This window comes from Carcharodon carcharias, chromosome 3, assembly GCF_017639515.1.
Source record: "Carcharodon carcharias isolate sCarCar2 chromosome 3, sCarCar2.pri, whole genome shotgun sequence".
NCBI classification, from domain to species: Eukaryota; Metazoa; Chordata; class Chondrichthyes; order Lamniformes; family Lamnidae; genus Carcharodon; species Carcharodon carcharias.
Window position 1 is genome coordinate 61,069,748 of NC_054469.1, and position 26,980 is coordinate 61,096,727.

At 40.3% G+C, this 26,980-nt stretch overlaps 1 protein-coding gene across 11 annotated transcripts in view; it reads right to left on the minus strand.

The window, feature by feature from the left end:
• Positions 1-2,939: 2,939 nt before the first annotated feature.
• mllt10 (MLLT10 histone lysine methyltransferase DOT1L cofactor) overlaps positions 2,940-26,980 on the minus strand; it is a 319,789-nt gene continuing 295,748 nt past the window's right edge. For all 11 annotated transcript variants that reach the window (XM_041185205.1, XM_041185195.1, XM_041185194.1 and 8 more), the window contains 6 exons: positions 22,665-22,853; positions 22,480-22,568; positions 20,450-20,796; positions 10,665-10,764; positions 5,029-5,235; positions 2,940-4,640 (listed from right to left, as the gene is read on the minus strand). In XM_041185205.1, the coding sequence (XP_041041139.1) occupies positions 4,593-4,640; positions 5,029-5,235; positions 10,665-10,764; positions 20,450-20,796; positions 22,480-22,568; positions 22,665-22,853 (980 nt within the window). In that variant the 3' untranslated portion in view covers positions 2,940-4,592. The remainder of the gene's footprint in view (positions 4,641-5,028; positions 5,236-10,664; positions 10,765-20,449; positions 20,797-22,479; positions 22,569-22,664; positions 22,854-26,980) is intronic.

Below are 26,980 nucleotides of genomic sequence, written 5' to 3' on the forward strand. Positions count from 1 at the left end.
TGGTCCAACCTGCAGATGGTACCTCCCATCTCTAATGTATTACATGCTGCACATGACTGGGTTTAACAAAGATACAAAGTTTGTCAATAAAAGGAACATCTATGAGCTGCACGCCTGCCTTTAATTCCTCTACCCTTGTAAACTACCACCCTATCTCCAATCTTTGTTTCTCGCTCACATACTGGAACATAGTCCTTCCGGCTAGGTGAAGTCTAGGTGGAACACACTAATTAGATTTTTGTCCCTGCCACACCACTAACCAAAGTCACAAATTGCATCCACATTGAGGAGAAAGGGAAACTGCACCATGATCAATTTCATTTCTATTTGTCATATAACTAGAGCATCTTCAATAATGGCTTCTCTTCCCAGCTCTGAAAGTCCAGTAAAGAGCACTAATTCGTACCCTTTACTTCCACATCTACTTCATTAAGGGAAGGGAATGCAGTAGGCAGTTTGGCCAGGAGACTCAGGAGAACTGAAGTGGCAGGCATCTTGTTTGTGCTTCCTGGAGTGGGGCTTCAAAGCATGATCTTCTGGCTCAAGCGGAGTGTTACTTTTATCACTAAAGGTTAAGCAATGTAGTTGGGGGCATGCCTGACTTATGTAACTGACTATGGTGCATAGAACTAAATGGTTTAATAAACTAGAACAGTTGAATCTGGATTGCAGCAGAAAGTTCAAAAAAACATATCCAAAACATCAATGTGGCTTCAGTATTATACTGAAATGTTTTTAATACCAATATAGCAGATAAATAGCATCAAGGTTCTGGTTCAAGTGAATAATGTTAATCACTTTCACTTCCTAATGAGAACAGAAATTGGTATTAAATTTGAAGTTTTATAAGTGACAATGCACCAACTAGGTACTAGGATTTTATTTCTGTCCATCTCACTCAAGGAAACAACTCAATGTTGCTTAAAAAGATGCATTTTTCTTTAGTGTGTGCAGGCCTTTATTAAGTGAATACATTTTGTTCAAAGAATATTTGGGGTTGCAGGTAATTAAACTCTATCATGATAGGAATTGACATGGCATATAACCTGATAGGATGTACAAATAGATTCTAACATCCAATTCCAAGGATATTGAATTCTATAAAGCAGGTTAAGAGACTTGAAGAAAAACATGGAATTGTAAATAAAATCCATAGGTCTCCAACCTGTTAAAGCCATAGCGTTAGGATGACATGCATGCTAAACTGTAGCAGCAGCATGTGATACAGAATCTGACAACCACTGCATCAAAGCTCTGCAGTCCTGCCACATCCAATCGTGAATGGGGGACAATTCAACTAACCAGAAGAGGAGGCTCCAAAGATATCTCAATTCTCATTGACACGTCACCCTGCACATCAGTGCAATAGATAAGGCAATGGCAGCCATCTAGTTCTTCACCTCAGGTCCCCAGCATCATAAATGCCAGTCTTCTGCCAACTCACTTCATGTGATTTCAAAGGCAGTTAGGGATGGGCACCAAATGCTTGGCTTGCTAGCAACACCCACATCCTGTGAAAGAATAACATAGCACCTTCCGAAGCCCTGACCCTACCACACACAAAGGCAGCAGAGGCATGGGAACACCACTATTTGCAAGTTCCTCTCCAAATCATACAGCACCCCAATTTAAAAAAATTACTTGCATTTATACAGTGCTTTCCATGACCACAATGTTTCAAGGCACTTCATAGCCAACGAACTGCTTTAGTGTAGTCACCGTTGTAGGACTTGGGACTATATTGCCATTCTGTCACTGTTGCTGGATCAAAACCCTGTGACTCCCTTCCTAACAGCACTGTTGGTCTACACCACAAGGACTGCAGTTTTTCTAACGGTTGGCTCACCACCACCTTCCCAAGGGCAATTAAGGGTTGGCAAATTCTGGCCTTGCTAGTGCTGCTTACAACCCATGAATGAACAAAAATGTTATTTTAGGGAAAAGAGAGTTAGTTGTTTTTAAGATGAAAAAATAGCAGTGTGACAGGTGAATTGAAGTGAACACGAGCTAAAACACAAACTTAACACACCTTGAACAGTGAATTAAAACTTTCAAATTTAAGTTAAACTCACATTACTAAACCATTTGTTACTTGAGAAAAGATTGGAAGTGTAATTCAGGTCTTCAAAATGGTGAAAACAGAGATAACGTACCAAATTAACTTTTAAGATGGTGCTAGGGCGGACTGCATTGGTGCTGATCGGGAAAAGAGACTCGTGGGCCAGCAACTTGCTTTAATGATGTACTCTTTTTAAAGAAAGATGTACTGACTCAACTCAGTAAGGGCTGCTATCAAGCATGTGCTTCATTTAAAACTGGTAAGTCCCTTTCTGTGGTCAACATCATCAGCTTCAGCAGTGCAGGGCTGAGATATGAGTTAATGCATTTCATTCATTGCCAGTAATTTACTGGTTTTGGTTATAATGGATGCCCTTGAGCAAAATTCCCTTACGGTTGGTTGGCATAGTGGGTTTGAACTGAAAACCCAGAGTAAATTTTGCGAGCTGCGAATGTTGAACTTGGATGAGAGGCACCTGAAGTCACAAACACAGCCATAAGCAAATCTAAGAACCAATTTAAAAAATTTTTATTAAGACATCTAGTCTTCAACAAATCTTTGCAAAAAGGTTAGCAAAGACCAATTTGGTATTGTGAATCTGAAACAGAAGATAAGCCTGCATGGAAAACAGAAGCTGGTTGCTAAGGGTGTAAAGCAAGAATATTTTCCAGTTAGGGAACTTGAGCGCTGGGAGGAGGAATGCCCTATATAATGACATCTAGGATAGTTGTACAGAATGAAGTACATGGCATGTGGAAGAAAAAAGTGATAGGCCATGTCTCTCTTTTTCCATGCTTTCTTAAATCATTGACTTGTATTTTGATACTGATAGCATCCTGCAGTCACTGAGATGTGATGTGCAAAATAATGAACATCTTCCTTTAAAAAAACTTAAGAATTTAATTTTCTTTTATATGCAGAGAATTAACTTTGCGATAACTTAATTTTTCATGTGCAATAGGGCAGCTGAAAAGCTGAACATACAAAAACTGTTAAAACATCAGTAGAATTTCTTTGGAATTCAAAAACCACTTGGAAAATATTTATACAACAGCACTATTATTTAAACAACAAATAAATAAAATGGCAGCTAATTTTACTGTAGGCCATGGAAGGCAGTAAAGAAATCATTAACATCAGATATATTTTCTGTGACTACTAAATTGTATTCACTGTTTTAGTCCCACAATCATTAGCAAATAGTAATGCCCATGAGTATTAACAATCATTGCTGAGACAGTTTTATATATCATTCTTTAATACATTTGATATTTTACAACTAAGTAAAATAAACACTACAGCAAATATCTTCAAAATCTGTACAAAGTTTGTTACAGAACAACCAGTGGGTTGAAAGTAAGAATCTAAAATGAACCACACTGAGCTTTCTTTGTAAATATCTACAAAATCCAGTTGGTTTTAATGTTTTCTAAAATTCCCCTGTATGTATAAAAATAAATTAATAAAACAATACTCTTCCAGTCAACTGCACAACTGCTAGTTAGAAATATCACAAACCAAAATATTGAGGTTTTATATTTCAATTTTTCTCCACAATTACTGAAATTCACCAAAGCATATTTACAGATGAGAGATACAAACTGCAACATTCAACCTTGAGACTTAACTTCAAACACTCTTGCAGTTGGGTATGTAGAGGGGGTTGGTCTACAGACTGTTCAAACTGGTTTGGCCATGAAAAGAGCTGGGAATTCCTTCTGAGAAGGAAGATGATGTACTATTGAAAATTCCTGCTGCTGTGACAGGAATTCTGATCGAGTGCATACTCAGCTATCCAGAGCTATTTCACAATGGACCTAGCAACAGGCACTTGGTTAGGCTGACAGCCAACGCATCCCTCAAAGGAACCTTCCCTGGTGGCAGGCTAATCCATTTCTTCCACTCTATAGATTGATCTGGTCCCCCAGTGGCCAAAAAAATCTTAGATGCCTTTTGCACCACAACTGAGTAGCTATGCTAGCAGTGGTCCTGGAAGCATACCACATTCACAGCAAAGGAACAGGACACAACAAAAAATGCATGCAATGTAAAACTCAGGTGATGCAAATCCCAAGCCATGCCTGTCACATCTGCAGAACCAGGAACAATTCCTTTGTCGCTTTTTTTTGCAATGCAATTTGCATTTGTCATTTAAAAGATAAATTTTATTTTAAAAATCATAATTTTACTGCCATCAAAATAGTTCAAGACAAGCACAAAACTGAATGATTCAAGTTTTACCAATGAAGTTGAAAACAAGTTCATTTTTCAGATTCCTCGATGCCCAATGTCACTCAAGTGAGCTAACATATTAGTGCAATCAAGCTGCAAGACTCGTAAACCAAATGTGATGATATAGGAACATCTTGTGAAAGTTATTTGGGGTATACGTTCATATATGGAGGCTATCAGTGTATTTGCTACTCTCCTTTAGCTCTTTCTACTACACATCGAGTAAGATTCATCCACTCTGCAGCTGGCTGAACTGCTGTATCAACTGGACAGACACATTCTGGAATTTAAAAATCCTGTGTCAACTTTTTTCCTGTGTGACAGGGCTACTACCTTTGTCACTGAGCCTCTGGAGAGAAAGGAAAACGTACAGTATTAACATTTTTTCACAACTATAATTAATATAAAATAAATCATCCCAGCTTCCTAAATTCCATCACCTTTTTCAAATAATTTATTTCAAAATATTTAGTTTAAAATGTAGTTACTGCATTGCAAAAATATTTTCTATGTTAACAAAAACAAAATTAAAAAAGTTCATACCATGCAAACCAAATACAGTAGACTTGGGTATGTACCTATGTTTTAAGCAAGCCTAATTAAAAAGTTAAATTTCTGTGTTTAACTTTAACAGCTTTGAAATACAATTCAATAATAGGTACAAAAGCAACAGAATAAAACATAATCTAGCATGAACTACCAGTGTAAAATATATTGTTTCAGACTGTGACACTTACTGCAACTTTTGGTGTGGACGTTTCACTATGAATGGATATGAAAGGATTGGATGGGGCTGAGTGAAGTGGTTGCGTCTGGGCGCTTGCCAGCAGATTATTCATAGGGATCTGTGTTGTTCCAGTGATTTGCAGCTGCTGTAGCTCATGTTGATGTTGGTGGTGGTGTTGTTGCTGCATTATCTGATAAAACAGAGCTTGATGCTGTTCCTAGTTTTAGTGACCAGACATGTAAAATGTGATTTTCACATTAATTGGCAGCACAAACTACAAATCTGCAATAAGCACTTCAATTATAAGTACATAGATCAAGAATAATCAAGAGAGAGATATGAAAATGATACTCTTAACAGAGTCAGTAAAGGCAGATTACCAGGAAACATGCTCCGCAGCCCACCAGAAGTCAGTGAGCTGTAGATTGAACATCCTTTAACTCCTCTATCCTCTCTAACTACTATCCTAGCTCTAAACTCTAACTAAATTCCATATTCACCAAGACTACCTCTACCTCCACAATATAGTCTTCCCTTACTTCACCTCCAACATCACTAAAACTTGCCTTGGAATGTTCTAATGTCTCTTAAGCTGTCTCCAGCAAACTGGCAGTATCAATTACTGATCTTTATTGACTCTCTGACAACAATGCACCCAAATCTTCATTGGCATTTCAAAATCACTCCAAGATTACTGCCCACTACAAAGTTGTAAACTGCTCCAATCTAGTGGACTTCAATTCTCCAATCTAGTGGACTTCAATTCTCCAATCTAGTGGACTTCAATTCTCCAATCTAGTGGACTTCAATTCTCCAATCTAGTGGACTTCAATTCTCCAATCTAGTGGACTTCAATTCTCCAATCTAGTGGACTTCAATTCTCCAATCTAGTGGACTTCAATTCTCCAATCTAGTGGACTTCAATTCTCCAATCTAGTGGACTTCAATTCTCCAATCTAGTGGACTTCAATTCTCCAATCTAGTGGACTTCAATTCTCCAATCTAGTGGACTTCAATTCTCCAATCTAGTGGACTTCAATTCTCCAATCTAGTGGACTTCAATTCTCCAATCTAGTGGACTTCAATTCTCCAATCTAGTGGACTTCAATTCTCCAATCTAGTGGACTTCAATTCTCCAATCTAGTGGACTTCAATTCTCCAATCTAGTGGACTTCAATTCTCCAATCTAGTGGACTTCAATTCTCCAATCTAGTGGACTTCAATTCTCCAATCTAGTGGACTTCAATTCTCCAATCTAGTGGACTTCAATTCTCCAATCTAGTGGACTTCAATTCTCCAATCTAGTGGACTTCAATTCTCCAATCTAGTGGACTTCAATTCTCCAATCTAGTGGACTTCAATTCTCCAATCTAGTGGACTTCAATTCTCCAATCTAGTGGACTTCAATTCTCCAATCTAGTGGACTTCAATTCTCCAATCTAGTGGACTTCAATTCTCCAATCTAGTGGACTTCAATTCTCCAATCTAGTGGACTTCAATTCTCCAATCTAGTGGACTTCAATTCTCCAATCTAGTGGACTTCAATTCTCCAATCTAGTGGACTTCAATTCTCCAATCTAGTGGACTTCAATTCTCCAATCTAGTGGACTTCAATTCTCCAATCTAGTGGACTTCAATTCTCCAATCTAGTGGACTTCAATTCTCCAATCTAGTGGACTTCAATTCTCCAATCTAGTGGACTTCAATTCTCCAATCTAGTGGACTTCAATTCTCCAATCTAGTGGACTTCAATTCTCCAATCTAGTGGACTTCAATTCTCCAATCTAGTGGACTTCAATTCTCCAATCTAGTGGACTTCAATTCTCCAATCTAGTGGACTTCAATTCTCCAATCTAGTGGACTTCAATTCTCCAATCTAGTGGACTTCAATTCTCCAATCTAGTGGACTTCAATTCTCCAATCTAGTGGACTTCAATTCTCCAATCTAGTGGACTTCAATTCTCCAATCTAGTGGACTTCAATTCTCCAATCTAGTGGACTTCAATTCTCCAATCTAGTGGACTTCAATTCTCCAATCTAGTGGACTTCAATTCTCCAATCTAGTGGACTTCAATTCTCCAATCTAGTGGACTTCAATTCTCCAATCTAGTGGACTTCAATTCTCCAATCTAGTGGACTTCAATTCTCCAATCTAGTGGACTTCAATTCTCCAATCTAGTGGACTTCAATTCTCCAATCTAGTGGACTTCAATTCTCCAATCTAGTGGACTTCAATTCTCCAATCTAGTGGACTTCAATTCTCCAATCTAGTGGACTTCAATTCTCCAATCTAGTGGACTTCAATTCTCCAATCTAGTGGACTTCAATTCTCCAATCTAGTGGACTTCAATTCTCCAATCTAGTGGACTTCAATTCTCCAATCTAGTGGACTTCAATTCTCCAATCTAGTGGACTTCAATTCTCCAATCTAGTGGACTTCAATTCTCCAATCTAGTGGACTTCAATTCTCCAATCTAGTGGACTTCAATTCTCCAATCTAGTGGACTTCAATTCTCCAATCTAGTGGACTTCAATTCTCCAATCTAGTGGACTTCAATTCTCCAATCTAGTGGACTTCAATTCTCCAATCTAGTGGACTTCAATTCTCCAATCTAGTGGACTTCAATTCTCCAATCTAGTGGACTTCAATTCTCCAGCTCTGGCCTGCTATGCAATGCCAAATCCTTCAATTCTGCTAGTGGTGGCCAAGCCTTGAGCTGTTTTGGCTGTCTCCTTCAAGGTCTTCTCAAAGTCTGCTTTTTGAAAATGTATAGTGATTTCTTCTATGTCTCAGTGACAATTACTCCACTAGTGCCCTTCAGAATGTTTTCTACATTTAAGAAACTATATAAATGCAAACTATTGTTGTTGTATAGCAATCACCATTAAATTTGACATACAATGCATTTACATTGCACATATGGGTAGCTACAGTAATAAAAAGCAGAAGAACTCAGCAGGTCTGACACTATCTGTGGAGAGAGAAACAGAGTTAACGTTGCATCCATATGACTCCTCTTTAGAGCTAAAGATGAAATTTATACTGTTTAAGGGGGGTGGAGCAGGTGAAGCTGGATAGAAGGCTAGCAATAGATGGAGGCTAAGGAGAGATTGACAAAGATGTCATGGACACAAGACAAAGACAATGGTAGTGGTATGGGCTAAAGAAGGTGCTGATAGTGGCATAAAGGTAAGAAAGCAGAACGAGAGTCAGCAGTCTGTGAAAGAACAACATGGACCAAGTGACAGATGGCCCTTTTGGGGGTGGGGTGGGGTTGGGTGGAGGGGGCAGTGGTTGAGAAAAAAGGATAGAAAAGGGGATTAAGAAAAGGAATAAAAAAGGAGATAAAACAATGCATAAACAAATAAAAATAATAAGTAAATAAAAAGTAAAAATAAATTTTAAAAAGGGGTGAAGATAGAGGAGAGAGTTCATGGTCTAAAGTTGTTGAACTCAAGGTTAAGTCTGGAAGGCTGTAAAGTGCCTAATCAGAAGATGAAGTGCTGTTCCTCCAGTTTGCGTTGGGTTTCACTAGAACATTGCAGCAGGCCAAGAACAGCATGTGGGCATGAGGGCAGGATGGTGTGTTGAAATGGCAAGCGACAGGAAGGTGCAGGTCATGCTTGCGGACAGACTGAAGGTGTTCCACAAAGCTATCCCCAGTCTGCGTTTGGCCTCCCCAATGGGAGCAGTGAATGCAGTAGACCAAATTATAGGTGGTGCAAGTGAAGGAGAGTTTGGACCTTTGGACAGTGAGGAGGGAGGAGGTAAAGGGGCGGGTGTTGCACTGTCTGCAATTGCATGGGAAGGTGCTATGGGAAGTGTTGGGGGTGATGGAGGAGTGGACCAAGGTGTCTCAGAAATAGGGAATGCTGGCGGGGGGATGAGGGGAAGATGTGTTTGGTGTCGGCATCATGCTGGAGTTGGCAGGGATGGTCCTTTGAATGCAGAGGCTGGTGGGGTGAAAAGTGAGGACAAGGGGGACCCTATCATGGTTCTTGGGGGAGGGGGGTGGTGGAAGGGCAGAGGCATGGGAGATGGATCAGACATAATTGAGGACCCTGTCAACCAGTGGGTGGGAAATCTTGGTTAAGGAAGACATGTCAGAAGCATCATTTTGGAAGGTGGCATCATCTGAACAGATGCAACGCAGGCAAAGGAACTGCGAGAATGGGATGGAGTCCTTACAGGAAGTAGGGTGTGAGGAGCTGTAGTTGAGGTAGCTATGGGACTCTGTGGGCTTGTAATATTGGTGCAAGTCTATCACTAGAAATGGAGACAGAGGTGTCAAGGAAAGGAAGGGAATGAGATAAACGGAGATGCACCATGTGAAAGTGAGAGGGGTGGAAATTGGAAGCAAAATTAATAAATTTTTCTAGGTCCAGATGAGAGCATGAAGTGGCACCAATACAGTCATCAATGTACCAAAAAAAATTGCCGGGGCGGGGGGGGGGGGTGTGTCTGAGTAGGACTGGGATTGTTCGGGCCTCTGTTCAAGGAAGAAATGGGTAGCTACAGTGTCTGGTTGAGCCACAGGTGTTACACTGTCTGGATGGAATTCTGGAGACGGAGAGGAAGGGGGAGAAGCCATAAATAAGGAATGCTCACATGATGAGGAAGAGAAATGATGGGGAAACAAGGGAAACAATGGAGTCAGATGTCTATATCTACAATAAGTGCCATACTTTCTTCCTCCTCATTATGCACAAGTATACAGAAGTGACAGTGCAAGTTATTTGACCCATATTCTCAAGCAATCTCAAAACAGCAGTGAAGGGTTCAGCTTAAGTTACTAATGTTTAGTGAATATATGGTTCTAGGTTGTTGCCTTGCCTTGATAATAATACATTCCTTGCTGTCAAAGGGACTATCATGAGGCATACTCCATTACTTGATGTGATAACTTTTGTTTTGTACTGTTTACCTATAGTTTAATTTCTGATTTAAAAGTCCAGATTTTAAAATAATCTTTTGTCCTATTTAAATTAAGTCTAATCTCTCATACGTCAATTCAGCAATGTAATTTCTTAAAACAAGCAAAGCCAGTTTTGGTCAAATTAAATGAAGATTGAGAACTCCCCATTATGTGCAGAACAATGGGATGAATCTATCACCAAGGTACAAGAGCGCAATCATCCTTCCATTTCAAAGGGGTGGGAAGGACTTTAGCCATGACCTGACAAACATGCAGCTAGCAGCAATGTTTGGGTTTGGTACAGTCACAATCTTTGCACTTTTCATAAGGTGGATGGGAACCTACGGAGCCATGTTTTTAAAGAATCAAACTGCAATTAAAAAGTATTCTTCCAGGTCTTATGATACTCAAAAAAAATTTTTCTGTCTTGCTGTTAATACCTTTCCTTGGCCAATTCAATGCAGGTCCATGAAATACATTTTAAAAGTTATCTAAAATTCTCAAAAAGCATGAGCATCAATAAAATGTTGGGCAAAAATAATTTTTAAATAATTACCACGTATGGTTGTATTACATTTTCAACTTGGTTTCATTATATATTCAGATTATACTTGAAAGCTATGCAGTTTACTTAAAATAGAAAAGTTATAAATATATTGGTATGGTAGTCAACAAGCTATCAAAAGGTTTCTTATTCATTCATTTTGTATGCCATAAAAGGATATCTTACTGGAGTAAGCTGCTGGGATGGCAACAATTGTTGAAGTGGCTGTTGCTGTTGGTGAAATAACAGTTGTCTCTGCTCAGAGAGTAAACTCAATCCTGGCACACTACAAAACAAAAATATTTTGCAAAAAAATAAAGTATACAAATCACACTTTTAAAAAATAAGCCTACCAAGTGACACATTTTTATTAGGGATTGATTCACTAATTTCAACATTTGGATACAATAGAATATTCTTGATTCCAAGCTTTTTTTTTTGCAAAGGGAGGATAGTTATGCAGGTTCTCTTTGGCAACATAACCTCTTTATAACATTGTCTTCTCCCACTAGTTGGATTATACTGGCTGCTGTAAAATTTCATTTGGTCTCTCACTAAGGGGTCTTGAGACTTGTATGTTCAAATATAAACAATTTATTGTTAATCCATAACTACGTACATGTCCCAGGTACTGCCATGCATAGGTGCTGCCTCCATGGTGACTCCTTCCAGATTCTATCATGTGATTCTATACATCATACCGTGGGCTGTACTATTCTCCAGTCCCACATTAACCCTTGAATTGTCAAACGCCTTTATATTACAATGGTACTTTGCTACCATATACAACCCTGGCCAGTTTTAATTTATCTCCACTTGCTTATCTCCACAATGACTTCTTACATTTTCCTGATGACTCAGTAAATCAAGACATCATACTGATGTGGAACTGTGCCAAAAAGATTTCTGATTTGATTCAGCTTTATACTAAGTTAATTGATATCAAAGAGGGCTTTGATATTCAGAGGGGGAGTTAAAATCTTAGGATAGATATCAAAGTCCAGATTTGAGAGAGCAAGAAACTGGCAGAGTGGGTTGCTAATGCTTTGTTGCTGTGCACACAGCACAATAACAACAGCGTCCTCCAATGCTACACTGCTATTTGTGATAAAATGGCAATGCGATTGCAACTGGGAATTTGAAGTCGAGTGAGTAAATTATTTAGAGTCAGTTTTGGCTGAGTCCTGACATACATTGGTGGAGTGGTCATAATCCTACCATCCACCCCAACTGGCTGTCTAAGTCAATGTTTCAGAGAAAGGGAAAAAGAGAAAGCACAATCTAACAATGGCTGCTGGAAAATACACAACTCAAATTAGGTTACAGGATTGGGTATGATCCCAACCATAGTCAAAACCTGTACAACATTTTTAAAAATTCCAATTCTTGGGATATGGGCGTCACTGGGTAGGCCAGAGTATATTGCCTATCCCTAATTACCCTTGAGAAGGTGGTGGTGAGCTGCCTTTTTAAACTGCTGCAATCGATGCGGTGTAGGTACACCCACAGTGCTGTTAGGAAGGGAGTTCCAGGATTTTGACCCAGCAACAGTGAAGGAATGGTGATATATTTCCAAGTGAGGATGGTGAGCGGCTTGGAGGGGAACTTTCGGGTGGCAGTATTCCATGTGTCTGCTGCCCTTGTCCTTCTAGATGGTAGTGGTCATGGAGTTGGAAGGTGCTGTCTAAGGACCTTTGGTGAGTTCCTGCAGTGCATTTTGTGGATGGTACACACTGCTGCCACTGTGCGTTGGTGGTGGAGGGAATGAATGTTTGTAGATGTGGTGCCAATCAAGCGGGCTGCTTTATCCTTGATGATGTCAAGCTTCTCGAATGTTGTTGGAGCTGCACGTATCCACGCAAGTGGAAAGTATTCCACAATTCTGCCTTATGCCTTGTAGATGGTAGACAGACTTTGGGGAGTCAGGAAGTGAGTTACTCACCACAGGATTCCTAGTCTCTGACCTGTTCTTGTAGCCAAGATATTTATATGGCTAGTCCACTTCAGTTTCTGGTCAATGGTAACCCCCCGGATGTTAGTAATGGGGGATTCAGCGATGGTAATGCTGGGTGAATGGGACTTTGCTGGACAGAATGCAAGTGGCTGAAAATGGTGAGGGTTGTGAGGTTGGCTGAAAGAGGAGGAATGTAAGTGGAAAAGATAATGGAAACAGAGAGGCTTGATATGCATTCATATTTTATGATAATGTTTTATCTTCAGGTATTGTGCAGACAGTGCGTCATATAACTTCTAAATCTTGAGTATGTCACTGAGCTAAGCCACTGCGTCAAAGCATATGAGTTGATGGACAAAACGGGTGATAAGAGCCAAGGATAATAGGTAAAATACATTTTGCCCCACCTAACTTAAAAGGCAGGCCAAACAGGAGACCAATGGAAGCATTTTTTTTAAAGAAGCTCTGTGCTGAAATAGCTTAATTAAATATCTTACTTGTTCTAGATTGTTGCTAGATTCTTGACATAGTTTTGTATCAGCCTTTGTCCATTTATAAAATTCTACATTAGATTGGTAATTAGACTGTGTAATGGCACAATCTTCCCACTGGATGGAAATTTGGAGAAAACTTCTGAGCTTCTGCTCTCAACTCTGACACCAACTGGTTCACTTCCATGATAATTTACCTCTTTGATTTATATTAAACATCACGTTAAAGTTCTAAAATTTGTTCTGACAGCTGACCTTCTGTGGTACAACACATAAGGTGTCAAGACCAAATGTAAACTTAAGGTGAAACAGGGTTAAAGGGCAGGAGATACACAGACATCATATTCAGTCCTATTTTAAACTTACATTGTTATTTATAATGCTTCAATTTTATCTTAATTATTTACAGTTAAATAAAACAAAGCAATTTGGGAAGCAGAGAACTAAGAGTTGATTGGGTCATGGGAGTTTCTCTGTAGGCTGAGGAGTTGGGAACATAAATCTGAAGCACAGTTGAAAAATAAGTACAGCGTGCAAGTTTGACAGCTGCTTCAGTGATTGCTTGTTGCCAGATCAACTACTCCTCTCAACCCTCTTTTAATAATCTAACTACTGCATCTCCGTTCTCTCTGACCTGATGTCTCGAGCTACAACTGCCCACCTCAACAACTGATGCTCCACTTGAGACTTCAGACTGGCTCATCTGCACCCCAAACCCCCAGTGTTTTGTGTAATGCTGGCTTTCAGCAGTCCAGCTGTTCTGGACTAGTGCTGCTACTTATTCCCTCATCCTTTGCCCCGCTTCCATCTAGCTACAAGTAGAGAACTACTTTAAGAAAATTTTAGAAACTTAACTAGATCTTAACATAGATGTTAAATTGAATTACAATTAGAATACAAAAACATATACATAACGACTGGACTGCACTACTCTATCAACATCTACAAAAATGAATCAAAGTGCATAGGAGATAAAACTGAACACATTATGATTTAAGTAAACTGCCAAAAAATATTGTTCTTTGGAACAGGAACAAGCCATTTAGCCCCTGGAGAACATCCTGCCTTTCAATGAGATCGAGGCTGAACATAACTTCATAATTAGCCCCATATCACTTAATACTTTTGGTTAACAATCAATCCATCCCAGGTTTAAAATTAACAATTGATATAGTATCAATCACCATCTGCAGAAGAGAGTTCTAAACTTCTACCAACCCTTACATGTAGAAATATTTCCTTATTTTATTTCTAACAGGTCTGGCTCTAATTTGTAGACGATGCCATAAAGTCCTGGACTCCCCAGCTGATGGAAACTAATGAAAATTTCTACCTATCCTATCTGTTAACATTAATATCTTGAAAATTTCAATCAAACCATCTTGTAACCTTATAAATTGCAGGGAGTACAATCTTAGTTTTTGTAATCACTTCTCAAAATTTAACCTTTTAATTTCAGGTATAATTCTGCTAAATCTGCACTGCCCTCCTTCTTAAGGTGCCGTTCAGTAGAACTTCTTTGGCCACAATATTGTCAGTCCAACTTCGAAGGAGGCATCGCTGTATCTGGCGCTAGGGAGTAAGGTGGGCCAAGTGTCTCTTGGACAAGACTTGGGTAACAGTGATCACCTTATCTTAAGGTCTAGATTAATACTGGAGAAGAGCGAGCAATAATCTAAAGTAGAGCATCTAAATTAGAAGAGGAGGGCTAACTTCAATGGGATGAGAGGTGACCTAGCCAAGGTAAAATGGAACCGAAGACTATAGGAAAAACTATAAAGGAACAATGGATGCTCCTTCAGGAGATGTTTCAAGTTCAGGGTCAGTCCATTCCAACAAGGGATAAAGGTAAGGGCACAAAAGCCAGGGTTGCTTTGATGATGAGGGAGATAGAGGCTATGATGAAAGAAAAAAAATAGATTAATGATGCATGCAAGGTGAATTCTTCAAGCAAGAACCAAGCCAAGTATAATCGGTTAAAAGGGAAAGTGTAGAGGAAAAATAAGACTGACAAGACAGAATATGAGAACACAATGTCAGTCAACATAAAAAGGAACCAAAAATTTCTTCTACCGCATGCAAATAGTTTAAGCAGGTAATAAGAGGCAGAATGATGTCTTTAAAGGACAAAGAGGCTGGTACATGTTTAGAGGGGCAGGGTATGGCTAGAATACTTAATGACTACATTTTTAAAAAAAAAATTTTTTTTTTTTTTTTACGAACATGGAGCAGGAGCAAGCCATTCAGCCCTTCAAGCCTGCTCTGTTATTCTATAAAATCATGCCTGATTGAATTGTAGCCTCTTGCCTACCCCGATAACCTTTCACCCCCTTGTTAACCAAGAATCTTTCTAGCTCCGCTTTAAAAATATTCAAATGCCCAGCTTCCATTGCCTTTTGAGGAAGTGAGTTCCAAAAACTCACAACCCTCAGAAAAAAATTGTTCTCACCTCTGTCTTAAATAGGTGATCCCTTATTTTTAGACTGTGACCCCTATTTCTAGATTCGCCCACAAGAGGAAACATCCTCTCAACATCCACCCTATCAAGACCCCTCAGGGTCTTAAAGGTTTCGATCAAGTCACCTCTTACTCTTCTAAACTAGTGGATACAAGCTCAACCTGCCCAACGTTTCTTCATAAGGCAACCCGCCCATTCCAGGTGTTAGTCTAGTAAATCTTCTCTGAACTGCTTCCAGCACATTTACATATTTTCTTAAATAAGGAGACCAATACTGTACACAATACTCCAGATTTGGTCTCACCAGTGTCCTTTGCAACTGAAGCATAACTTCCCTACATTTGTGTTCAATTCCCCTCGCAATAAACAATAACATTATATTAGTTTTCCTAATTACTTGCTGTCTTCTCTGGTCTTCTGTGATTCATGCACCAGGACGCCCATATCGCTGTCAATCTCAGAGCTCTGCAATCTCTCACCATTTAGATAATATGCTTTTTATTCTTCCTGCCAAAATGGACAATTTCACATTTTCCCACCTTAAACTCCATTTTCCAGGTCTTTGCCCACACACTTAACCTATGTCACTTTGTAGCCTCTTTATGTCCTCTTCATAAATTACTTTCCTACCCATCTTTGTCACTGGCAAATTTAGCAACTATACCATCTGTCCCTTCATCCAAATCATTTATTATTTCAAGGGATGAGAGAGTCGCTGGCAGGGCCAATATTTGTTGCCAATCTGTATTTGCCCTCAAGGAGGTGATGGTGAGCCGTAACCTTTAACTGCTGCAGTCCATCTGGTGCAGGCTGTTAGGAAATGAGTTCCAGGATTTTGACCCAGCGACAGTGAAGGAACGGTGGAATGGTGATTTAGTTCCAATCAGGATGGTGTGTGGCTTGGAGGGGAACTTGCAGGTGGTGGTATTACCATGCATTTGCTGCCCTTGTCCTTCTAGGTGTTAGAGGTTGAGGATTTGGAAAGTGCTGGCGAAGGGGGCTTAGCAAGTTTCTACAGTGCACCATGTTTATTGTACACATTGCTGCTACTGTGCATTGGTGGGGGAAGGAAAGGATGTTTAAGGTGGTGGATAGAATGCTGATCAAGGGTCTATTTTGTCTCATATGGTTCAAGCTTCGAGTGTTCTTGGAGCTGCATTCATCCAGGCAAGCGTAGAATATTCCATCGCACTCCTGACTTGTGCCTTGTAGGATTTGGGGAGTCATGATGTGAGTTAATCGCCACAGAATTCCCAGTCTCTAACTTGCTCTTGTAGCCACAGTATTTATAAGGCTGGTCCAGTTAACTTCTGATCAATGATAACTCCCCAAGATGTTGATAGTGGAGGATTCAAAGATGAAACTGCCATTGAATGTCACGGGAAGATGTGGCACGATTGTAACTTGGCCTCTTCCTGAAGTCCACAGGATCACAATGCCAGTCTTCAGCCAATTTGATTCATTCCAAGTGATATCAAGAAACAGCTAAAGGCATAAATACAAAAAAGGCCACGGGCCCTGACAACATTCCAGCTGTAGTACTGAAGACCTGTGCTCCAGAGCTAGTCACACCCCTAGACTGGCATTGTGATCCTGCGGACTTCAGGAAGAGGCTAAGATGGATTATTCACGGCATTTATGGCTGAAGATGGCTGCAAATGCTTCAGCCTTGTCTTTTGCACTAATGCGCTGGTCTCCCCATTTGTCGAACTTCCTCCTCTTTAGTTGTTTAATTGTCCACCACCATCACGGTGTGGCAGGACTGCAGTGCTTTGATCTGAACCACTGGTTGTGGGATCACTTAGCTGTCTATTGCATGCTCCCTACGTTGTTTAGCATACATGTAGTTCTGTATTGTAGATTCATTGTTGACACCTTATGTCAACTTTAGATGCTCCTGGCATGCTCTCCCACACTTCTCATTGAACCAAGGTCGATTCCCTGGCTTGATGGTAATGGTAGAGAGAGGGATATGTTGATCGTGCTTGAATACAATTCTGCTGCTGCTGATGGCTCGCAGTGCCTCGTGGATGTCTAGTCTTAAGCTGCTAGATCTATTCTGAATTGATTCCATTTAGCATGGGGGTAATGCCACACAACACGACGGTGGGAATCCTCAGTGTGAAGATGGGACTTCATCTCCACAAGGACAGTATGGTAGTCACTCTCATCACTCATGGACAGGTGTATCTGTGACAAGGCGGATTGTTGAGGACAAGGTCAAATAGGTTGTGCCTCTTGTTGGTTCCTTCAGCACCTGCCACAGGCCCTACGCCTTCAGTGCGCAGTCAGCAGTGGTGCTACCTAGCCACTCTTGGTAATGGTTATTGAAGGCCCCTATCCAGAGAACATTCTGTGCTCTTGCCATTATCAGTGTTCCTTGCAAGTGGTGATCAACATGGAGGAGCACTGATTCATCAGCTGAGGGAGAATGGTAGATGGTAATCTGCAGGGTTGACTGGGCAAGATGTGTTTTTGCTGTTTCGGGTGCTTAAGTTGTTGCTGAGTGGTCTGTCTGGTTTTATGCTTCTTTGACTTTTGTGTAGCAGTTTTGATACTACAGGGGCTGGTCAGGCCATTTCAGAAGGGCAGTTAAGAGACATCACTGTGGGCCTGTAATCACAAGTGATTCAATAGTTGAATGGTTTCATAGGCACCATTACTGAGATTAGCTTTTAATCCCTGATTTATTAATTAAATTCCAACAGCTGTGGTGGTGGGATTTGAACCTGTAGACTATGACCATTAGCCTGGGCCTCTGGATTACTTGTCCAGTGACATTAACACTATGCCACCATCCTGCTACTTTGCATTGGTATTTACTAAGGAAGAAGATGCTAACAAATTATCCGTAGAAGCGAAGTTGGTGGGTGTAATGGAAGGGCTGAAAACTGCTAAGAAGGATATACTAGAAAGGCTGGCTATGCTTAGACTGAGCAAGTCACCTGATCCTGTTTGACTGGATCTCTGGTTGTTAAGGGAAGTGGGAATGAAGATCATGGAAGGGCTTACCATAATCTTCCAAACTTCCTTGGATATTGGAAAGTAGCAAATGTTTATTCAATAAAGCATGTAAGGCCATTCCTAGTAACTACAAGCCGGTCAATTTAACATCAGTGGCAGGTAAGGTTTTAGGAACAGTAATCAAGATTAACAAAATTGAGACTCATGAAATAGGAAGGTCAGTGTCAACTTGGATAAAAAACTGTTTCAGGGGCAGAAAACAGGGAGTCATGGTAAAACTTGTTTTTCAGACTGGAGGTTAGTAGACAGCGGTGTTCCCCAAGGGTCAGTATTAGGAACACTGCTTCTTTTGATACAAATAACTTGGAAATAGAGTGAAATTTCAAAATTTGCCAATGATACTAAACCTGGAGATGTGACAGACAGTGACAATGTTATCAACGGTCTGCAACAGGCCACAGAAAGGCTAGCAGAATGAATGGACAAGTGGCAGATGGAATTTAAGACAGAGAAGTAAGCATGAAGTGATGTATTTTGGTAGAAGGGAAAAGGGGAGGCAAGATAGACTTAAATGTGTGCAGTTTGAGGGGCCTGGACTTTGATGTGCATAGATCTTTGAAGGTGGCAGGACAAATTGAGAGAGTGGTTAGCAAAGCATATGGGATCTTGGGCTTCATAGAGATATTAAGTCATGCTGAACCAATATAAAGCTCTAGTTAGGCTGCAACTAGAGTACTGCATCCAGTTTTGCTCACATTTTAGGAAGGATTTGAGGGTCCTTGAAAGGGCGGAGAGGAGATTTACCAGAATGGTTCCAGGCATGAGGCATTTTAACTACAAGATTAAGCTGGAGAAGCCGGTCTGTTCTCCTTGGAGCAAAGAAGGAGGGAAGATTTAATAGAGATGTACAAGATTATGACCCAGGATTACACAAGGTAGTCAAAGTAAAGCTGCTCCCAATAGCTGGTGGTACAACAACTAGGCAATACAGATTTAAGGTTATGGGCAAAAGATCAGGAGGAAGAGGGGTTTGAAGAAGAACTTTTTTATGCAGCCAGAACAGCCTGGAACTCGCTGCCTATGAGAATGTTGGAAGTGAAGGCAATCAACGATGGGCACTTGAGAGAAATAAATTTGCAGGGCTATGGGGATAGAGTGGGGAAACGGGACTGACTGGCTTGCTCTACAGAGCCAGCATGGATGGGAGGGGCCAAATGGCCTCCTTATATGCCATTATAACTTTTTCCTTTGCAGTCAATAAGATGGTTACAAAAAGAAATCTGAACATATGATGCTAACATAAAATGAGCATCCTTTTATCCTTGAACTATTCTAAGTGTGAACAAAGACACCAAACAGCAAGGTCCCAACTTTTATAAGACAAATGTAATAACATTTTCAAACTGCCAGCAACTGTCATAAGATCAAACATGCAGGAATACATCTAATCATACTTGGCAATCCTCCTGCCATCACTCATCAGCTAGCCTGTTCAGCACTGGCATTGCTCCCTGCTCCTGTTAGCCTCCAGCCTACTGCCCATTGTTGCAGGTAACCGCCCTGCTTGCTGCCCCAGTGTGCCTTCCCACCTCCTCAAGTTGCTGCTGCCTGCCAGCTTACAAAATAAAAAAGATTTCTGTTGTCAAAATTATCTGCCCCTCCTTTCTCTATTTTCCCCCATGCCCACTAAGCCTCCTTCTTCCGATTCTGTTATGGCCAGTATCAGATCATTCTCATTTAGATTGGGTTCAGATACCTTCTGCACTTTAAGTAATTTGCCTAACAGACTGTAATTAAACTTGTGCATTGGCACTGGAAATCACCTAATGTATATATACACAGAGCTTTAACCTTTCCTACTTCCAGAAAGAAACTTCAGTCTTTTATTCTCTAACATGTCCTTATTGATAATTGTTTGGTTCAGTTCTTATTTTACAAAAGCACCATTGTTTTTCTAAATAAAAAATTGAAAAGACCAGTATGTCAGCTGTTTCACTGGCAACATTAGAATCATAAAAAGACTGACCAGATGAAACTCAGTGCTGGTTTTACTGGCCAAAAGCAAGTTTTCAAAATGCTGGTAGAAGTGTTTTAAAGGTCTTACCTATGGCTTAAATTGGTAGATAATGGAACAGTTACATTAGGTGGCACAGCTGCATGCGATAGCGGATTTGGGTTTTGTGATATTGACACGGGGGTCTGTATAACTCCATTCAAAGTACCCACAAATCCATTGATTGCCAGCTGGTTTCCTGGTAAAGTTCCCATTAACCCACCTACTGAAGACATTGTGGGAATGGTGGAGGCCATTGTTTGCATACCACTAGCTAGTGCTCCTGACATACAGTTAACCTGATGAATTCCTGATCCTTGCAGAGCTGGGCTCTGTCCAGTTGAAGGTGGACTGGCAAGAGAAGAACTGCTAGTACTATGTCCACTGGAAGTTCGTTCCTAAAATGAGAACATTCAACTTCAATAAGCAGCATCTTTAAAAAGAAACATAATGCAACAAGTAACTCAATAACTTGCATTTATAAAGCTTCTATAACAAGTAAGCAAAGTGTCTCACAAAACACAAACATTGTAAATTAGTAAAGATGACAAAAAAAAATTGACAAAGGATGGGTTAAGGGGAAAATTCCAAAGTAGGAAATAGCTAAAGGCCCTTCCACCAATTACGCACTGGAGGCAGCAGAATGTTGCACAGAAGACTTGAGTTCAAGAACAGAAAGCAGTGGACTAGAAGGGAGGAGAGTAAAGAGGTGAGACAGGGTGAGGTCAGAGAAAGATTTGTAAAGGGGATGAAGATTTTGAATTCAGTGCATTGTGGGACTTAAAGCCAAAGGTTCTTTTTTAGTATGGGGTGATTAGTGAGTGAGACAGAATTCAGTTGATAAATTTTTGGACAAGTTGCACGTTTTGTTGGATGGAGCTTGGAAGAACGGTGGTACAGGAGTAGAGTCTGGAAGCACAAAAGCAAGTATAATAATTTTAGCACGAGTGAGGTTAAAGATGATGACACCAATATGGAAGTAAATGATTAGAATGTGGAGAATGAAGCTCAGAGCTTGCTGAAACAGGGCCCTAAGTTTATACAACGTCTAATTTAGCCTGACCAAACAGCCAAGCCAGATAAAATGGCCTTGGTCACAGCATTAGCAGCTCACCAGACTACTCTTGATATTGTAAGGCAGGTGAGAAGTGGACAGAGGGGATTTGAACAGGGAATTTTGAGAAAGGTGAATGGAGTTGTGTGTGGGAACAAAAGACTCAAGGTCTTCACATAAGGAGGGGAGATCAGATCTAGGACATTAATTGTTGGGGATGGGTACAGGGTGGGTTTTTTGAGAAGGCAGCGGTGGCAGTTTTAAAGGAGAGAAGCAGTGCCTATAGAAAAGGAGCCAGTAGTATCTGCAAGCATTGGCAGACAGTAAAATAGCTGAACCGTCTGGAGCTGGATGGAGATTGGGATTCAATACAGTAGGAGGTAGGTTGGAGAAAATGAGCCTGGAATCAAAGGAATGCTAGAATAATATGGGGATAAAGAGGACCTACCTTTGAACCGGGCAAGTCCATAAGAACATTGAACTTGGTACTATAAATGATGCAGGAGGTGTGTAAGGGGCACAGAAAAGGGGAGTTTGGCACTTCTTATTCTCCAGTATCAAAAGGGGGATTTTTGGCTGTAGAGCAGGAGATGGTCAAGAAAAATGTAGCAGTGCGTGATTAGATCAGCTATGCAGTAGGTTAGCTCGAAGCTCTTCAGATTTCAGGATGTTCCCTGGGGGATGGGAGGCTGGGAGAGAATTGGGGATAAAACATCAAAGGCAGAAGACCTAAGCAGGGCACTTGAAACAGAGATCATGGCGGGTAAGGGTTGGTGGAAAATGAATAGGAGTGTGAGACTAGCTGTGTGGGGCTAGTTGGAGTGGAGGAGATGATCCTTCCACCATAGAGCTTGAAGAAAAGGGCAATTGGCCTGGAGGTAGGCAGGTGATGGTGAGGCAACAAAGACAAGAAAATGATCATAAATTGCCTAGTAGTGATTGAGACGTTGCAGTTAGCCTGTCCAGTATACTGAAAATGACAAATAATTATCTCAAATACAAAATAAAAGTAATAAATAAGAAACACCTGGATTTGCATTGGAAGTGTGCTTTCAGGCAGAAAACTGTTGCTCAAATGTGGACCTTTACTGCTGTGCAAGGAAGTTGCGTTGTGGACTATAAGAGAACACATTTTAATTGAAAACAGTATCAGTTTTGTCAGGTTAATTTTAGCATCACTTGTACAAGCACATGAAACAGAATGTCACTTACCAGTCTGTACTGTGAATGGGTGTATTTGAGTTGTTGGACTGGTATTTGAACTCATGACAGGAAAAGGTACTGAAAGCTGAGCATTTAGTAGCTGGAGGCGCTCTTTCTTAGCTGTCAAATTCTTAATTTGCTCCTCCAGTTGCCGATTTTCAACTTGAAGTTGATGCAGTGATTTCAACATTCCCATAACTACTCAAACAAAAAATTAAATAGTATTAATAAGTGAAAGGCAAATTAATCGCACCAATAATACAAACCTCAAGCAACAGATCATTTAAAAAAATCAATTAAAAAAAATCAAAGAAATGGAAAGTACTACATGTTAGTGAATGGAAGCATATCATAACTGGTAAGATCCCTAATAAGTGGAGAAAAAGACAGGAAAGGGTGCAGCAAAATATAATTTTAAAGTTGGGTGTCCAGGTATAAATGAAAGATAATTTCTGGTTTTTTGCAAAGGAGCAGTGAGTATAAAAGCAGTGATGTTGAATTTGTCTACCGGCTGTTTTGTATGCTGTTCTGGACACCTTGTTTCGGAAGGATATCAGAGGCAGGGGAAGGGTACAATGAGGATACATCAGGATTATACAAGGATTTTAAAAAAAAGCAAGTTTGTAGGAAATTAAAAAGTAAAATCAAAAGACAACTGGAGAAAAAAATGAAGTGAAACCTCTATTTTAGGTGACAGAATGAATAATCCTATCCTATAGTCATAGAGAAAGGCTTCTTGAAAATTAGGGCTCTTTTAGCTGAAACAGGTTTGTTGGGGGATCTAACAGATGTTTTTAAGGTTCTGGAATGTTTAGAGAGGGTAAATAATTGTAGATTGCTTCCATTAATTGGTGAATTGGTAACAAAGGGATGTAGACTTAAAGTTATCTCAAGAGTGAAAAAGGAATAAAGTTAGAAAAAATATTTCCACACTTTATTCTCACAGGTTTATTCTAACATTAAATGCATAATAAATGCATATTGAAGTAGAAACTCTAGCATCTTTTAAAACAGAACTGGGTGTATATTTGAAAAGGAAGAATAGAAAAAGGATATGAGAAAAAAAAAACAGGTAATTGGATTATACTGGACAGCTCCATTTGAAAATCTAGCACTAGCCTGATGGAAAAAATGCTTTGTGTGGACTGTAGTTTGATTCTGTACAGTAACTGTGGGCTTACTTTAAATCCATTGATAGGGATAATTCATTCTATTACCTAAAATGGAAGTTTCACTTAAGTTCCTTCTTCAAAAATGTTAATTTCTAGGTATTAGGTTTTTTTCGATTTTACTTTAATTTCCTGCAAACTTATTAGTTTTTAAAAAAAATCAAATCCAGGTCAAAATAAGGGGGAGAGGAAATGGACTTTACATTTACTAGGTAAAACTGAAAATTTGTGCACTTTATTTTAATGGTTATCTAGCTACTGAATTGTATGCCTTTTTTAAGGTTCAAATAAAAGCAGATCACAATCTGACAAGATTTACAAATGGTTCCAAGCCTTTAAATTACAAAAGGTGGCAAGCCATCAACTTTCAGGTGAAAAATCAGTCAACTTGATCAGGAATTTAGGATTGATAAAATTTGGTAAAAACATTAGTTTCTTCTGCTACCTTGGCAAGTTCATCCAGTGAATAGTAGTGCCATGCAGGTCACAGGTCTATGCTAAGCTACTGAATCTCAGCTAGGAATTGGTTAGAAACTGAAATGAACAATCAGCCCCCATTCAAGGTCTTGATCATTACAGTAACATCTGCTGGTAATGTAACTAAATCAACATTGTGAAAGAGCAAGACTAGACTCAGAAATGATAGCCCTCACTGTCAAATATTCAGCTAGCAATCATGGTTAAGGTTTACATTTGAACGTGGTTCTAGAGGGTGACTGGTAACAGTGGAACTGTACCTCTTAAAAAGGGGTCAATTATAGAATTATAGAATAATACCATAAGCACAGCCATTTGGGTCATCTAGTATGTGCCAGCTTTTGAAGAGCAATCTAATTAGTTCCACTTCCCAGCTCTTTTCCCATTATCACTAATTTTTCTCCTTCAAATATTTACCCAACTCCCTTTTGAAAGTTACTATCGAATCTGTTTCCACTATCCTATCAGACAATGCACTCCAAATCCTAACCACTTGTTGGGTAAAAAAGTTCTTCCTCATGCCCCCTGTTCCCTTGCCGATTACCTTAAATCTGTGTCCTCTGATTATCGACTCTTCAGCCACTGAAAATAGTTTTTATTTATTTATTCTTCATAATTTTATGCACCCCAACCAAATCTACTCCTAGCCTTCTCTGCTCTAAGGAGAACCACCTGAGTTTCTCCAGTCTATGTAATCCCTCATCCTTGGAGCTATTCTGATAAATGCCTTCTGTGCCCTCTGCACAGCATTCACATCAGTTTGGATCTTGTGGAGGTCACAGAAGTCTCAGCCGCTGGCTGGAGCGGGAAGGACTGCCATATTAAGTGCCACTCAGGCACTTCACAGGCCAGCGGCGAGCCATTACTGGGAACAAGGACCCTGAGAGCAGAAGTCTTGCCAACTGAGAATTGACAGCCAATCAGAGGCCACCAGCTCTATTGAACAACAATGCCACTGGGGAGGCGGTGGCTGCAGCCGGCACAATATCCACTTCGAGGCCTAGTATCTGGAGGGGCCCAGCCAGACTGGCGAATGATGGTGAGAGGGTGTTTGCAGGGCGGTCTTTTTCAGGGTGGGGGGGGTGGGTCACGGGGGTTGGGGGGCTTATAAAGGAGGGGAAGTTAGGGGGGGGTCAGCAGGAAGGGCAGGTAGGTGGCACTCAGCGTGCCCCCTTCCCAATGCCAGGTCCCTTGATCAGACACTGTCCTTGAGCGAGGGACCCCCACTGTATGCTGGCAAGCAACCCCGCACAAGTTTGCTTGTTGTGTTCTCCAATGGCTAGACCCTGCCTGCTGCTAGGCTAATACCAGCGTTAGGGCCTCAGTTGGTTTGGGGAGATGGGAAATTGGCTGGGTCTCTACCCTCCATTCTCCTGCCCGATTAAATGCCCCATCCCTATCACCAAAATCACCACAGGGAGGGCATTAACTACTGCCCTGTGTGTCATTCAGGGAGGTGGCAGATGTATTCCGTAAAGAAAATCCAGTATTAAGTAAAAGATTGGCATCTAATTTCCAACACCATCAAATGATGTCAGAATAAACTAACATGGTAACAGAGAATGGTTGCCTAAGGATGAAGGTTGGAAACTAAGAATTTTTTTCCACGCAGAAGATTGTAACCTGAGTTACTTTTGCAAAGAATAGCTTGGCTGAAAGTAAGTGTAAATTGTCAGGGTATGATTGCCTTCTGAATCCGAACCTTATGACTAGTGGAAAAATGGATATGTGGACGTGCGTTACATCCTTATGAAGAGGAAACTAAGTATGGCCTTGGCATTGTTGCTTCTTAACAAAAATAAAATCAAAAGCCAAGTATTTTGTGAGCTGCATGCCTGTCAGTTGGATGCTGATAAAGGTTTGGAGCTTCTATTAAGCTTCATGGAATTTACAAGAAAGATGGTCTATTAGATGCCTATGGAGTATAATCAGACTTTGATTGATTTCAAAAGTAGGACAGTCATTCCATGAGGAATATATCATGGGCTTTAACAGACTGTATAAAAGATTGCAGAAATTGAATGTAGAGATTCCTTAATCAGTGCTTGCTTTTAAATTGGTAGATTATGCTAAGGTGTCGCACATGGATAATTTCCCGGCCTTAACTGGCTCTTGGTTCTCAGAAAAAGACACCCTTTGGATCAAATGTCTGCTATTTTAAAAAAGCTCCTGGGGAAGCCATTTCCAGCAGCCTTGATGGTGCAAATGGGACATTCTGCAGTATTACAAAGGATGGATGACTCAATGATTGCAGCATCTCTAGATAGTTCGGCAGGTGACAGTACCAGTGGAGTTACAAACAGAAGGAATGAGGATGAAGGTACTTTTAGCAGATCTGGTAGATGACAGGATGAGTAGCAGCAATAAAAGAGGAATGAAACCCAGGAATGCCCAAGGAACAGTTCAGATATGACTCAAAATATTATGCGATGTACAGCAAAGTTTTCAGTGCAATACCTGACACACAAAATTCAGACGTTCAAGGTGATGATAATGATCAGTCTAAGGGAGTTGTACTAGTCATAAGAAGCTATAGTCTGTTAAATAGTGTATTAGTCGCAGATTCATTAACTGTGCCATATGTTATGATCCTTGGGCAGACTCCCAAGTTGTTAGTAAGATTCGGTTAGGGACCAAAAATGGTATGCTTAAAGTAGACAAACTTTGAGATTCAAGGCA